Source organism: Fulmarus glacialis, unplaced genomic scaffold, assembly GCF_000690835.1.
Source record: "Fulmarus glacialis isolate BGI_N327 unplaced genomic scaffold, ASM69083v1 scaffold33000, whole genome shotgun sequence".
Taxonomy (NCBI): domain Eukaryota; kingdom Metazoa; phylum Chordata; class Aves; order Procellariiformes; family Procellariidae; genus Fulmarus; species Fulmarus glacialis.
The window spans coordinates 1-12,768 of NW_009188826.1; the positions used below are offsets into that span (position 1 = coordinate 1).

A 12,768-nucleotide genomic window follows, 5' to 3' on the forward strand; every position below is an offset into this window, starting at 1 on the left:
GCAGACCACTCCTGCGGCACTGCTGGGGCTGGTCCTGGGCTGAGCTTAAATAGGCTCATGGGCAGGAGGGAAAGGTGTAGGGCAGGCCCCAGGTGTGGTTGATTGGGACCATTGGGGCCTGTTAGTGCTCTCAGGCCCCTGACAGCAGCCTCCCTTCTCAGCCCGCCCCCTCTGTCCTCACACCTTACAGAGGTGTGGGCTCAGGAGGGACTTGCTGTAGAGTGATTTAATTGCTGTGGGGTCTCAGGGGGCTGTTTAAGGGAGCAGAGACCTGAGACAAGTCACTGGGAATGGGATATGGCATGAGAGACTTGGGGATAGACAGGCTGCCCATGAGTGGCCCCAGGGGTCAGAAGGGCTTGGGGGTAAAGGGGAAATATTCAGACCGCCCCTGGAAGATCCCCAGAAGCTGGGTAGTACTGGGCGTTCACTCAGGAGCCTGGGGTTGAGTAAGGGTCCGATGTAGCTCAGTGATTGCCAGGCGGATCGGCAGTGATGAGACAGGTTTGAGGTCCAGCGGGTGCCTGGCAGGTTGTGGAGCCGTATGCCATGCAGGGTCGCTGGTCCTGAGGGTTGCACGGGAGGGTGGCAGCAGTGACCTGCCCTGCGGCATGTAGCCAGCTGGTCTCTCGAAGGTGCCGACTGGTGGTGTGAAAAAGGGGAAGCACCAAGGTAAAAGAGGAGAAGATGGTAACAGTCTAGCACTGGAGGCAGCATCCTTACTCCCGAAATTGTCTTTTTGGTCCAGCACATGTGCCTCGCTGTCTGCAGGTGACTGCAGCTAGCTGGGGGGGAATTCTGCGTGGTTCCCTCTTGCCAGATCTCCTGCGCCTTCTGGTCGGGTTGCAGCTGCTGCAGAGACAGAGATAGGAGGTTTCTCCTTCTACATAGGGAAAGCTTCTTTCTTCCTAGGAGCATCGCTAGTACGTGCTGGGAGGAGGATTCCCCAAACAGGCAGGCAGGGATGGCAGCTTGGGATGTTGAATGGGGAGCTGTAAATCAGCAAGCTGCTAATTAAGACCACAGGAGGCTGGTGAGTTACTAAAGACCTGTATTACTCTTTTTCAGAGCTCTGGGCCATTAACAAGATCCCTGGGACCTACTCCGAGCACGTGGCTCTCCAGGGACATCACTTGTGAGCACTCTATTTTGGGCATGTTCTCAGAGTTGAAGTTCCCTGTGCCCTGGGGCCACGTGGCAGCCAAGGCCTGGGGACCCTCAGAGGGACACCCCGTGCTGTGCTTGCACGGCTGGCTGGACAACGCCAACACCTTTGACAAACTCATTCCACTGCTCCCCAGAGGTAGGTCTGGCTCATCAGGATGGTTCTTGGTTTGCGGCAGGGCTGCACATCTGATACTCTCTCCCTTTCAGATTGCTATTACGTGGCGATGGATTTTTCTGGCCATGGCTTGTCATCCCACCGACCTGCAGGCTCCCCCTACCATTTTCTGGATTACGTGAGCGATGTGCGCCGGGTGGCAGCAGGTGGGTAGTTGAAGGGACCCTTGAGGGGATGTTTGTGCAGGGGGTGCTATATTGCTCCTGCTCCTTAGAACAGGCAGGCAGCATTTACTGCCAGGAGAGGGGTCAGTTCCCTCTGCTTCTCCCCAGCCTGATGTTAGCCGGTGCTTTGTGACCACAGACTGAATAAGCATCCCTCTTTCTCGCTATTTTGTGAGAGGAAGAAACAGTAAGCCCTGGGAAGGAAGTGTTTCTATACTAAAAAGCAGTAGTGGTGAAGTGGTGGATGCAACTAAAGAGTTTTGCCAGAGTGACTTTTTGTAAGCAGCCAGTGACCTCTAACCAGTGTTAGGTGTAACTTGGAGACTCTTCTGGTTCTCCCTGATGGCAGCTTGCTGCTTGCTTTAGTATCATACAAAGAAATCTGAAAGCCAAGGTGTATTGGGGTCCTAATAACTCCTAGCTGCCCATCTGTGTGCTGATCTTGTGGGAGGTTGTGGCATGTGCAGTTTGGCATCCCTCATTCAGTATACAGAGAGCCTCTAGAAGTTCTTTGATGTGCCAGAGGGTAAAACATCTTTCAGTAAGATATATTTCAGATGGGCAGCACTGATGAAGCAGTATTTTCCCATAAGCCTCTCAGAGTGCCCCAAAAGTGGACTGAAGAGCCTGATGTGCTAAACGGTGCAGAGAGCTTTCACTTGGAATAATCATACTTTCCTCAAAGCACCGGACCTGGCTCTGTGTCCTCACGTCTCTTGCGGAATGCCCTGCAGCAGGATGCCCTGTCAAGGTCTCTCTTCCAGCAGATGCTGCCCAGTTAGGCTCCTTTGCTTCTTGCCAGTCTCGTGTCTGGCAATGAATGGGAATTTGCTGTAGTTTGTTTGCCATACAGAGAGCGCTTAAGAGCTGCGTGACTTAACTACCAAGGAAATGAGGTGGTGGATGCTCTTTTTCTTTAAAACTGGCCTACTTAGCCACCTCGTTTCTGGATTAGGAAGCTAATTAAGCAGTGCAAAAGCCCTTCTGGGAGAAGGAGCCCGTGTTGGTGGAGAAGCAGCAAGATGCCGCTGTGGTTTCTAATGCAGCACTGTCTGTTTTTGTCTGTTGCCACTTAGCCTTGCAGTGGAGACGGTTCACCCTGATGGGTCACAGTATGGGTAAGTGGCTCTTGTCCTTGTAAGCTGTGAGATTTGTGGAAATAGGAGTAGATAATTAACTTACAAGACATGCTGCTAGGAGCTGGGTTGGAATATTTATTATATAGTGTCAAGTACTACATATTCAAAAATCTGTGCCCTTGTTTGAAATGCCTCTGTTTTCAAGACCCTGTAGTACAAACAGTGATAACTCTTGCTGTGGGCCTTTCCCCCACCCCCAGGAGGGAACAGTGATGGGCCAAGAGGGGTGGTCTATGGCAGAAGAATTCCCAGCACGCCTTCCTGCCGGGTCCCCACAAGGCTACAAAGCCTGGGGACAGCAAGGCCCTTCTTGGTGGGTCATGGAGCTTCCTGAGGGGAAACGGGCTCCAGGCTCTATCCCTTTGTGCTTGGGACATGATTGGATTTTGCCATGATTTGGGTTTTGCTCCCCAGGGCTGTTCTGGCCACAGCGCACAGTACCTGCACACCACACTGTTTTAACTAGCAACTCCTCCCTGGCCTTTGCTGTCTGAAAGGGAGATAGGGATGGCGCAGGATGGGGAGTCCAGCTGGCCAATAGCCTTGCTCTCTGCCTGCATCCTGCCTGCTGGGAGAGCTTTACTCTGTAGCTGGGGCTCTGTCCCTTGGTACAACATGTATTTGTGCTTCTAAGGCAGCTCCTGCTGCGGGGAAGGGGAGTTTCAGTTACTGGGAGGTGTCCAGTGCATAACTGAGCACACTTCTTTCCTTTGCAGGTGGGTCTGTGGCAGGAATGGTGAGTAAAGCATCTTTTCTTCATAGGGTTTGTGATTTCTGCAGCTGGAACAACAAATGGGAGAGGAATGAAGGGACAGACTGTGTGGGACTTGGATCTCAGGGGAGGAGAGGCGGCCCTTCCCTGACCCCTTCTCCAGTGCAGCAGGACGAAGACATCACTAAATGCTCAGCTTTTCTCTTTCTCTCGTATTGTTTCATCTCTCCTCAGTTCTGTTTCCTTTATCCTGAGATGGTGGACAAGCTGATCCTGCTGGAAAATCTTGGCTTTCTGCTAGCTCCAGAGGTTAGATTTTACATGTCCTTCTCCTCCCTTTTTTAAATAAAAAAAAGATGTTTTTTTTCTTTCCCTCATTTGTTCAGCGAAAGCACTGATGTGACCAGTTTCTGGCAGGTCACGCAAGTCTCAGGGCTCTTCCTTTTGGCAGGCACAGATCTGCTCCTTGTTACACGGACTGAGGTCCTTGCTTAGGGTGGCCCTTGGGGGACACTTGGTAGTGCTCCCCATCCTGCAGTCCCGTAGCACCAAAATTCTCTTGTCTGTGCCATGCCCTTGTACAAAAGCAACTGTCCAAGCAACTGCCAGCCGAGGTTGTCTTTTTGCCAACAGCTTGTTGGGTGACCTGGGTGCAAGATTGGTGAACTTCTTTTTCTGTTCCTGGCAGGACATAAAGCTACATTCCCAACCTGCCATCATCGCTACCAGATGCTGGGGCTTGGTTGGCAGAAGTGGGACAGAAAAGATACAAGATTTCCCTCATTCTTTTGGACAGTTGTCCTCAACTCAAAAGTGAGGTAGAAAGGGGTAGAAAAGATTGCAGGCGTAAAAAGTTAATAATTTTTTTACAGCAGTGCTTAGCTTTCTGTTCCTACCTTGCCTTTTAAGTATTGCTGTTCCCTTTTCCCCAGAAATGGATATTTTTAATAAGATGTCCATATCTGCTACCAGTTCTGAGGGATGCTGAAGGGTGAAAAGCCCTCTTCTACCCTTTGGTAAGGGGTAAAACGATTCAGAAGAGACAGGTTACTCCTGTTCCCTACCTCTCTTTGTTTCAGGACACTGAGGCATGGCTGAAATCAAAACGGATGGTGATCGATAGATTACTGAGTCTAGAGGCAAAGCAGCAAACTCCCAAAGCACGGAGCCCCGAAGCAGCATTACAGAGGTGGGTTCCCATCTGTCCTCTTCGTTTGCTGCCTGCCCTCACCTTGGACAGAGTTACGGCTGCATGAATGAGAAAGGGAAACTGTCCCTGCCCTTCCCCTTTCCAGTCCTCCTCTGGAATCTCAGCAGGACCTTTTGCTTCTGCTGCCAGAAGCTGCTCCTTCTTCCTGCTCTTTTCTGAAGCAGCCTGAGAGCTCGCTGTCACCTTGTCATGCCATTTTCGCTTCGCTTCCTCCCTTTTCCAGCAGAACAATCTCTCTGCCATGTCTCCCCCAGGCTCTTAGAAGCAAACAGACATCTGACAGCAGAGGGTGGGGCCATCCTACTGCAGCGAGGAGCAACTGAGACACCCGCTGGTAAGGGGCTGCTTGGAGACAGGGCTCATCACAGTGCTGGGCCAACGCTGGGCGTGGGAAGGGAGCGGTGCCAATAGCTATTGTCTTCCACAGGGTACAGGGTGCCCTAGCTACAAGTTTACGCAGCCTGAATGGGATCAATTAGGTCTGGAGGCAGAGCTTTCCATTCCCAGTAACTGGGGTTGGCGCTCAAGTCCTAGAACGGCTGAAGAAAAATAAAAAAAAAGGAAAATTTGAATTAATCCTATTCCTCTTGTCTCAAAGTCTTGCGCAGACCCCAAAGGTGAGGAGAAGGAGAGCACCTGTTGTTCCTGTGAGACACGAAAACCTTCTCTTGTTTTTTCATTCCAGGGCTGGTGTATAACAGAGACATGAGAGTCCGTACGGTGAGCATTGCTCTTTTGACGTGCCCCCTGCTGATTCTGAGCCCTGAGCTTACAGAAAACTCAGAGATAGTGGAGGCCCGCTTACTGAGCCCAGGCCCTGCCTCCACCCAACTGTTTACTTTCTGCTTCCCTAATTCCCACATCTCTTTTAAATGCTGCTGTTAAAAGAGCCTTCACTTGATCATTAACTGACTCAGCTTACAGAGTCACTGGAAAATGTTACAGATTTTTTTAGCAGTTCCTCTGCCCCAGGGCCTCCTGGCCACATTTTCCTGCCATTATAACTCTTCAGGCGGCAGATGGATGAATGCTTTCGGTCAGCTTCTTTGTCAGGTCACCCGTATAAGAAGGGGCGAAAGAGAGTGCAGCAAAGTCCTTATGTTTGATATTCTGATAGCTTTGTGCCACTTTTGAGCAAGTAGGGCCTCCTCTACCTGTGCTCCTGCCAGGCTATGAAAGCCAGAGTATCGTCTGTCTCCTTTTTAGTAAAAGGATTTTTAAAGCTTTTCTCTGCTATGAGATCATTCCCATATGTGTTGCATCCCAGCAGGCAACGTTGTTGGCAGCCCTGAAACGCAGCTGGACAGAAGGAGCCTTTGCAGAGCCAGCTACTCTTGTGCGCAGCCTAGCCGCCTGTCATGTCCCAGCACGGCAGCTTTGGGGCCACAGCCACTTCTGCCTTCAGAGCCGCTAGTGTGGCAGGGGTCAGGGACACCCTCTGCCCCCAGCTGCTGTCCCTGACCTTTGCCGCTTTCTCTATCTTTGCACCTGCAGCAGAGTCGAGAGTCCTTCACAGTGGAGCAGTGCGTGAAGCTCCTGCAGAAGATTCAGGACCGCGTTCTCATCATTGTGTGAGTGAGGCACAAGCCAAACCAGCCCCCGCTGCCTCCCTGCAGCACTGGGTGGAGGGGATGAAGGTTAGAAAGGAGTACTGTGCTACCCCCCTCCTTTGCAGAGGCCACCCAGACTTTGGGCCAGTTGGCACAGCCTCACATGTGAGAAGCATTTCCTAGTTCCCCACCACTGCCCTGGGCTGGACAGGCTCCTGGAGCAGTCAGAGAGCAGCTGGCACATCCTCCTCCCAGCCTGGCGCTGCATTTTCAGCCTGGGCCTCCCTTGTGCAAGGCTGACCGAGGCAATGCCGGACTTGCCCTGCCCTCCCCATGCTCGTACCTTCATCCTGCCGTCCCACGACATTCTGTCCCTTGACCCTAAAAGAGGCCAGCCTGGCAAACACGTAACCCTCCACAGCACCGCTCCTACTTGCTTTCCTCCTGGCCTGACTTCCCCCAGTCACAGCAACCGCACCTGCCCCCTTCTCCAGACCCCGAAGCCTCTCGCCTAAGCAAACAGGTGAAACCACAGCAGCCTTCACCTCCTCCAGCTGGTCCTGGCCTGACCCAGCTGTTACAAGCTCTCCCTTCCTGCCCAGGGCAGGGAGAAGCTGTGGGGAGGTAGCCAGTGGCTTGCACAGAGCCCCACAAGCTGTTATGCTGTCTGGGTGGGTAGCTGGCTCTGTCAGTCATCCTCTGCATTTTTCCCATCTCCTTGGAGGGCAACATGTCCAGGGCTCTGGCTACCTTGTTAAAAGGTTCTCTAGGAAATGAGAGAAAGTGCTAGAAGTTGAGAAACGAGGTGCAGTTTTGGCTTCCCTGGTCTGTTGAAATTGTAAGAGCTTAAGGATTTTCCTTCTTGTCCAGAAATGCAACACCACGGTGAGGACAAGTTCTCTAGGCCAGAGTACATCCCTTAGAGCCTGGGACGTCACCTTGTCCCCCTTAGAGCCTGGGACGTCACCTTGTCCCACCACCTGCAGCACAGTAGGAGACAGCATGATCTTAACTCTGCAGGAGGTCTAATGCTGGCTTCTCCAGGAGGACTGCCCTGGTACCTCCCTCTCCAAGCAGGGCACACCCTGTTTAAAACAGCAGCATGGAGTGGGGAAAGGAAGAGAGGGGAGATGTAGAAGCTGGCTGGAAGGAAAAAGTTAACAGGAGAAAACATGGTGGGGGCAGGGAATGATGTACTCAGACCAGTTAAGGAGCCAGCCCTGGGGGGATAATATTTAACTAGTCTCCACTCTGATACTACTAGGCAATCGCCCAAGTTTTTAAACAGATAGTTTGATAGAAAATAGCTGCTTAGCCAAGCTGTGTGGTGCTCCTCTGACTACCAGGTATGACCCTGTAACCCTGCTATTTACAAGCAGCCTGGGAAGAGCAGTTGGGTCTGTTGCCGCACAGTCTTGGGGACACTGCATCTGCCCAGGACAGCAGCAAAGACAAACGGAGGCATGCTACGTGCTGTACTGAGCCTTGCTGTTGCTTTTCAGAGCACAAGATGGACTCTTGGTACCGCACAAGCTAGACAGCAGAAATCACTTTGTGAAAGCCCTACGGGAGGCATTTGAGTCTATCCTCAAAGAGGTGAGAGCAAACTCCATCCTTGCATCTTCACTCTGTGCGCCACCAACCTGCGAGCAGCAGCTAGGAAGCAGCTCACCTTGGTGGACACCCCCCACTAGGTGATTTGTCCTGAACGGCACAGTCCTCACATAGGAGGAAACCAACTTTGCCCCTACTGCCGAAGTCCCAAGTCAGTACTGGCCCCTGGACCCAGCTCTTCCCTAGTCCTCCCATCCCTGTCATGCCTCCCCCCCTCCCTGAATGCCACACAGCAAGCACAGCTTGCCTGAGGGAACACTTTCCTGGTCCGTATTTTCTTGTGTCCTCTCCCTCCAGCACATCCAGCTAGTGGAGGTGCCTGGGAGTCATTTTGTGCACCTGAACGAGCCCGAGGTGGTGTCTGGGATCATCAGCAACTTCCTGACTGCACAGAATGCCAGAGCCAGGCTCTAGGAAGACGGATCATTGCTGCAGCAGTCCAGGAGAACACGGAGCTAAAAAGCAGGCTTTGGAGGAATCGTCACCATTCCTACCTTGCATCCAACATCAGTTTCATGATACCCTTCCCTAAGCTTAGCTCACTGCAGGGTGGAAGCAGGTCTGCAGAGGTTCCCTGGAAGAGAGCTGAGCAAAATATCTGTTGTCAAAGGCAAGAGGAATCCCTCCTCCGCTTCCAGCTCTGCGAGTACAGCGATAGACACCCAGAGCAGCCTTCCCCTTGGGAGCAGCAGCAACACCACCTGTAGCATTGCAAAGGTGGCTCATCTCACCTCCTCCCTGAGGATGGTGTGACCAGTTCCTTCCCAGGGTTAGACCTACTGAAAAACCAGGAAAGTGTTCTGCTTCCCTGGTTAATTCCATGGATGCCTGAGCTCAGAGGGCCTCAAGTGTCTGTGTTCCTCTGTGAGAGCTGGTGCTTGTTCAAAAGTCAGCTTAAAAGCTCACCTGGGCACGGAAGGCCATTTTACTGAACTCCTGGGGAATGAGTCACTAATCCTCTAGCTGAAGCAGCTGGGAGAACTACTAATAATGGAAAAGTTGGCAGAGATGATTTCTGTCCTTCTAAATAAAGATTAATCTCCCAATGTTAACTCTGTCTTCTCTGTATAGGAGAGTGAACCTTCTTTTGGGATGCTCACCCAAGCAGCTAAAATGCCTGTCTTAGGAGGCAGTGATTTTTACATGTATTCTGCTTTAGATACGGCTTATTAAGGATCCATCTGCCTCCTAGTTAAACTGATGCAAAAACCCAACTGAAGCAAGTAGGCTTGGCAGTATCCCCATGCAATGGAAGCTGCATTTGCAGTGGGTTTTCTAGGGGAGGGCAAATCCATTTTAACCCAGCTCTGTGGAATTTACCAGCATTTCCACCTTACACTCACGGTCATGCCCATATTGAGGCTGCAGGCAGTAAAATAAATGTGTAGAAGCCTGGGGGTGCGTGGGTTACAGCCACTTTCTGATCAGAGTGCACTGGGGTGAACAATCATTAAGTCTGAGGCTGCGCAAATGTTACCTGGGCAGTACAAAAGCATTGCCCCGCAGCTGGATGTGCCTGTTGCCATCCTCACCTGCCTCCTGTGGGCTGGTGACAGGTTAAATGGAAACAGGCCTTGGAGAGTCTGGTTTCTCCCTCCAAAGCCAGGCTGCCATCTCACCTTGTTCTAGTGATGGTGCTGAACAGCAGAAGTTCCCATAGCCTAGGCTAGACATGGCTGTAGAGGTCCACGCACAGCTGGAAGACTGGGCGCCTCAACATCTGGCTGAGAGGGAGCTGCCTGGGAGGGAAACACCAAGGGAAGGGGCAGGGGCTCTGTACCACACAACGGATCTTTGCTTGTGACAACAGGTCTAGGAACTTCCCAGTTGGGCTTTTCCCAAGGTCACTTCCCTCCTCTTCTTACTCACCCCCAGATAATATGTGCAAAGGAGCACTGGCATACAAAGCCATGACTTTAATCGTCGCCCCAGCACACAAGAAGCTGTCACCCACAGCAGACCATGGGAAAGAGGGAGGCATTCCCATGTTCTGAAAACACAGTAGCAGTTTATTTACAGTTCTTCAGCCATTCCCTGCCCCTGCAGAGGCTGTGCTAGGTCAATCTCAGCTCTCACCAAGCTTCAGGAGGGCCTGGGGTGGCAGGGAGATACAGGTTGTCACGGCAAGTGCCTCAGCCCCTTGACCTGAGCACCCTGGGAAGTGGTGCCGCAGAGCTGAACGATGGGCGGGAGACGAGGAAGATACTGGTGCGAGTGAAGGAAACTCCCCCTCCAGCGGCAGTTGCTGGGATCTCCCACTTCAGATCCAAGAGCAGGGACAACCTGAAGCTGCCTCAATTCCCTGAAATCCTTTGGCACATGAAATCCATAGGCATCTCTCCCGCCCTCTCCAGCACAGGTATCTGAGGAAATAGCTTGGCACAGCTTAGTAAGGCCGAAACTTGCGCTGGGCTCGCATCAGCGCAATTCTCTGCTTGTCCTCCTCAAATTTCTTCCTCAACTGGGCAATGTCTGAAACAGGCAGAAAGAGGACAGGTCACATGGGAGCAGCAGATCTCCCTCTCCCGGGGAGCTTCACTTCCACACACTGGGAGAGGCTCAGTCCTGACACTCGCAAACACACACTTCCCAGAGCTGGTCTTTTTGTGCCCGGGCTGAGTGCCAAGCTGGGGCTCTGGCCATTCACCTCCGGCAGTGCTGCAGCTCCCTCTTGGGGAGGAAACAGGCTAGTTTTCCCTTTCCACTGCTGCCTTTGTGCAGACTGAAGAAACACCTATTGGAAAGCCACAATCTGCGTGCTCTCCTGCAAAATATTCCAGCAGCCCTTGCTAGGACAGGTGGCGGTAAGGGGCCACCCAAGAGCTGGCAAGGCCATTCGCACAACTAGCCAGCCAACTGTTCACCTGCCGCTGGACATAGCCTCCACTGAAGGAAAAAGGACACTCTTTGGGCCACAGTGTGAGACAAGAGACATGGGCAGGGATAGGAGAAGACTCAGACACTCACGCTCTCTCTTGGTCTCACGATGCTGCCAGGCATAGAAGTTCAGCAGCTCTTTGCGGGCCCTTTTCTGCTTCTCCCTCTCCAGCACCCGCAGGTTGGCAGCCTCCGTCCGGGGCAGGCCAGGCTTCCGTCCCTTCCGCGTTACCTTCACCCAGCCCTCCTCATCCGGAACGCCCTCCTCCTTGGCTGCTTTGGCTTCTTCCTGTAAAGACAGGAGGGTGAGGCAGCTCAATGCAGGTGCCAGCCCACCCGACGCATGGCTCTCCCACAGTCCCCCTTGCACACATGCAAAGTTACAGCTCCTGCTTCTGCACAAGACTTGAAGGAAGGCATGGGACCAAGGGCGCAGGCATTCAACTGTCAGTCACAACACTGCACGCCAGCCAGGACCCAATTTATTTGTGGATACCTATCATAAGCCCTGGGTGGATGGGTCAGCTGATGTGGACCAAACCAGGACCTGACTGCCCACCAGCAACTGGGAGTAAAACAACCCTGCCAACCACTGTGTTTCCCTCTGCCCTTTCCACTGAGGCCAGGGCACCAAGAGATCTTCTCTTTTCCCTTCCTCTCCCCAAACAAACTGCTTAGCTGGGTTCCCTCCCCAGCCTGGCCTCACCTCTGCTATCTTTTTGTCATAGTCTTGCATGTAGGCATCCACCTCAGCCTTCAGCTCCTCGTGATCCACGACTGAAGCCGCATAGCTGGCAATCCACTCTGAGACAGAGAGGGCAGAAGTCAGCAGTAGCCTCTGTTAGAAGCAAGCCCAAGTGTGATGCCTTCGGGCAGCTCTAGAGAGGACTGCTGTGGGGAAGGACACACTCTGCTCCTGTTCCTGTTCAGCCTCCCCACTGCCACAGCTCAACAAACTTGCGTCCCAGGCCACAGCCAGTAAGCGATGGGAAGAGCTTGCAACTTTCCCAAGCAGGAGTGGGCTAGCCTGAGGCCCAAGAGATGCAACATTCAGGGCTGCATTCCTGTCAAGGGGTCACATGTGAAGTGCTGTCATCTTGACAGACACCTGGTGCCTGTTATTGAGTCTGGATTCCATTTTGAGGGCAAGACACAGCCTCAGTTTCTCTGAATCTATGTGATACTGAAAAGATGTTGGGAAAAACTGCCCTTCCATTGCACCAAGTGACCCCATTCTCCCATAGGGTCACTGGACCAGACTACAACATCCAGTACAACAAGACCGCGACCTTGTGAATAAAAAAAGCAGGACAATGAAACACTGGACATCTCCCAGCTCAGTACAAAATGTTGAGAATTAATCTGGGACATGCAGGGTAGGATTCAGCGAGGAAGGGGTATAGTTTTTCCCCGGCACGAGCTAGCAGGAAGATAGCTAGGGCTGACTTACTGCTAATACCAGTTTTCACAGGGTAACTCTCTGTTGATATCAGCAAAGGACCTTCCTGTGACAGGGCCTTGGCTGCCTGGACACCAGCTGGTTTCCTGAACACCACGTATGCTACTTGAAATCCCTAAAAGAAAAAGACACCGAGGCCAGTCAGATACACCAGGGAAACTGGTGATGCAGCAAGGAGCTGCAGTACAAATAAAATAAAAATCAAACCACAAGCTGCAGTGGGATAGCAAAAAAAAGATAATGTAAACCCAAATACATAATCACGTTGCCCAATCCCCCCAAATGGTTTTCCCGTATAGAATCATAGAATCATAAAATCATTTAGGTTGGAAAAGACCTTTAAGATCATCAAGTCCAACCACAAGCTTAACAAGTCCACAAGTCTGCCACTAAACCATATCCTTAAGCATCATGTTCCAAATAGTACCATTCAGTGCTTGCGATCTTTTCTGACCACTAAAGCACCAGCATCCCCCCCCCCGAGCTTTACCGTTACAGTTTTGCAGTTGAAGAATTTGGACGTGAGTTTTTCTTTTTTCTCTCCTGGCCCTGGCTTCTCACAGACGTCCACAGACTGGACATGCCCGCAGCGGGCAAACAGCCTAGACAGAGAGTCCTTGACACGGAGAATAAGAGAGAACAAACGGTACAGGAACGCAGGAGTAATTTCTCTCCCCACCCTCTCACGCACCGGAGGCTCT

At 52.1% G+C, this 12,768-nt stretch overlaps 2 protein-coding genes across 2 annotated transcripts; one reads left to right on the forward strand and one right to left on the reverse strand.

Moving 5' to 3' along the window:
• Positions 1-1,072: 1,072 nt before the first annotated feature.
• SERHL2 (serine hydrolase-like 2) lies at positions 1,073-8,303 on the forward strand. The gene is made up of 11 exons (XM_009579993.1): positions 1,073-1,303; positions 1,375-1,488; positions 2,583-2,624; positions 3,362-3,381; positions 3,592-3,666; positions 4,437-4,546; positions 4,822-4,901; positions 5,253-5,287; positions 6,062-6,138; positions 7,620-7,713; positions 8,029-8,303. Exons 1-11 carry the CDS (start codon positions 1,156-1,158, stop codon positions 8,143-8,145), a joined length of 912 nt encoding a protein of 303 aa, XP_009578288.1. The 5' UTR covers positions 1,073-1,155; the 3' UTR covers positions 8,146-8,303.
• Positions 8,304-9,889: 1,586 nt separating this feature from the next.
• On the reverse strand, positions 9,890-12,683 carry RRP7A (ribosomal RNA processing 7 homolog A (S. cerevisiae); the record flags this gene model as incomplete). The annotated part of the gene is made up of 5 exons (XM_009580004.1): positions 9,890-10,203; positions 10,699-10,897; positions 11,315-11,412; positions 12,059-12,182; positions 12,558-12,683. Coding segments are annotated over 5 exons (633 nt in total), but the record flags the coding sequence as incomplete, so codon positions are not given.
• Between the last annotated feature and the right edge of the window lie 85 nt (positions 12,684-12,768).

Bases quoted from the DNA above. Each gene is read 5' to 3' on its own strand.
- SERHL2 (XM_009579993.1), top strand. From the start codon at position 1,156: ATGTTCTCAGAGTTGAAGTTCCCTGTGCCCTGGGGCCACGTGGCAGCC. The intron at 3,667-4,436 runs GTTAGATTTTAC...TCTTTGTTTCAG, and splicing joins GCTTTCTGCTAGCTCCAGAG to GACACTGAGGCATGGCTGAA. The intron at 4,902-5,252 runs GTAAGGGGCTGC...TTTTCATTCCAG, and splicing joins AGCAACTGAGACACCCGCTG to GGCTGGTGTATAACAGAGAC.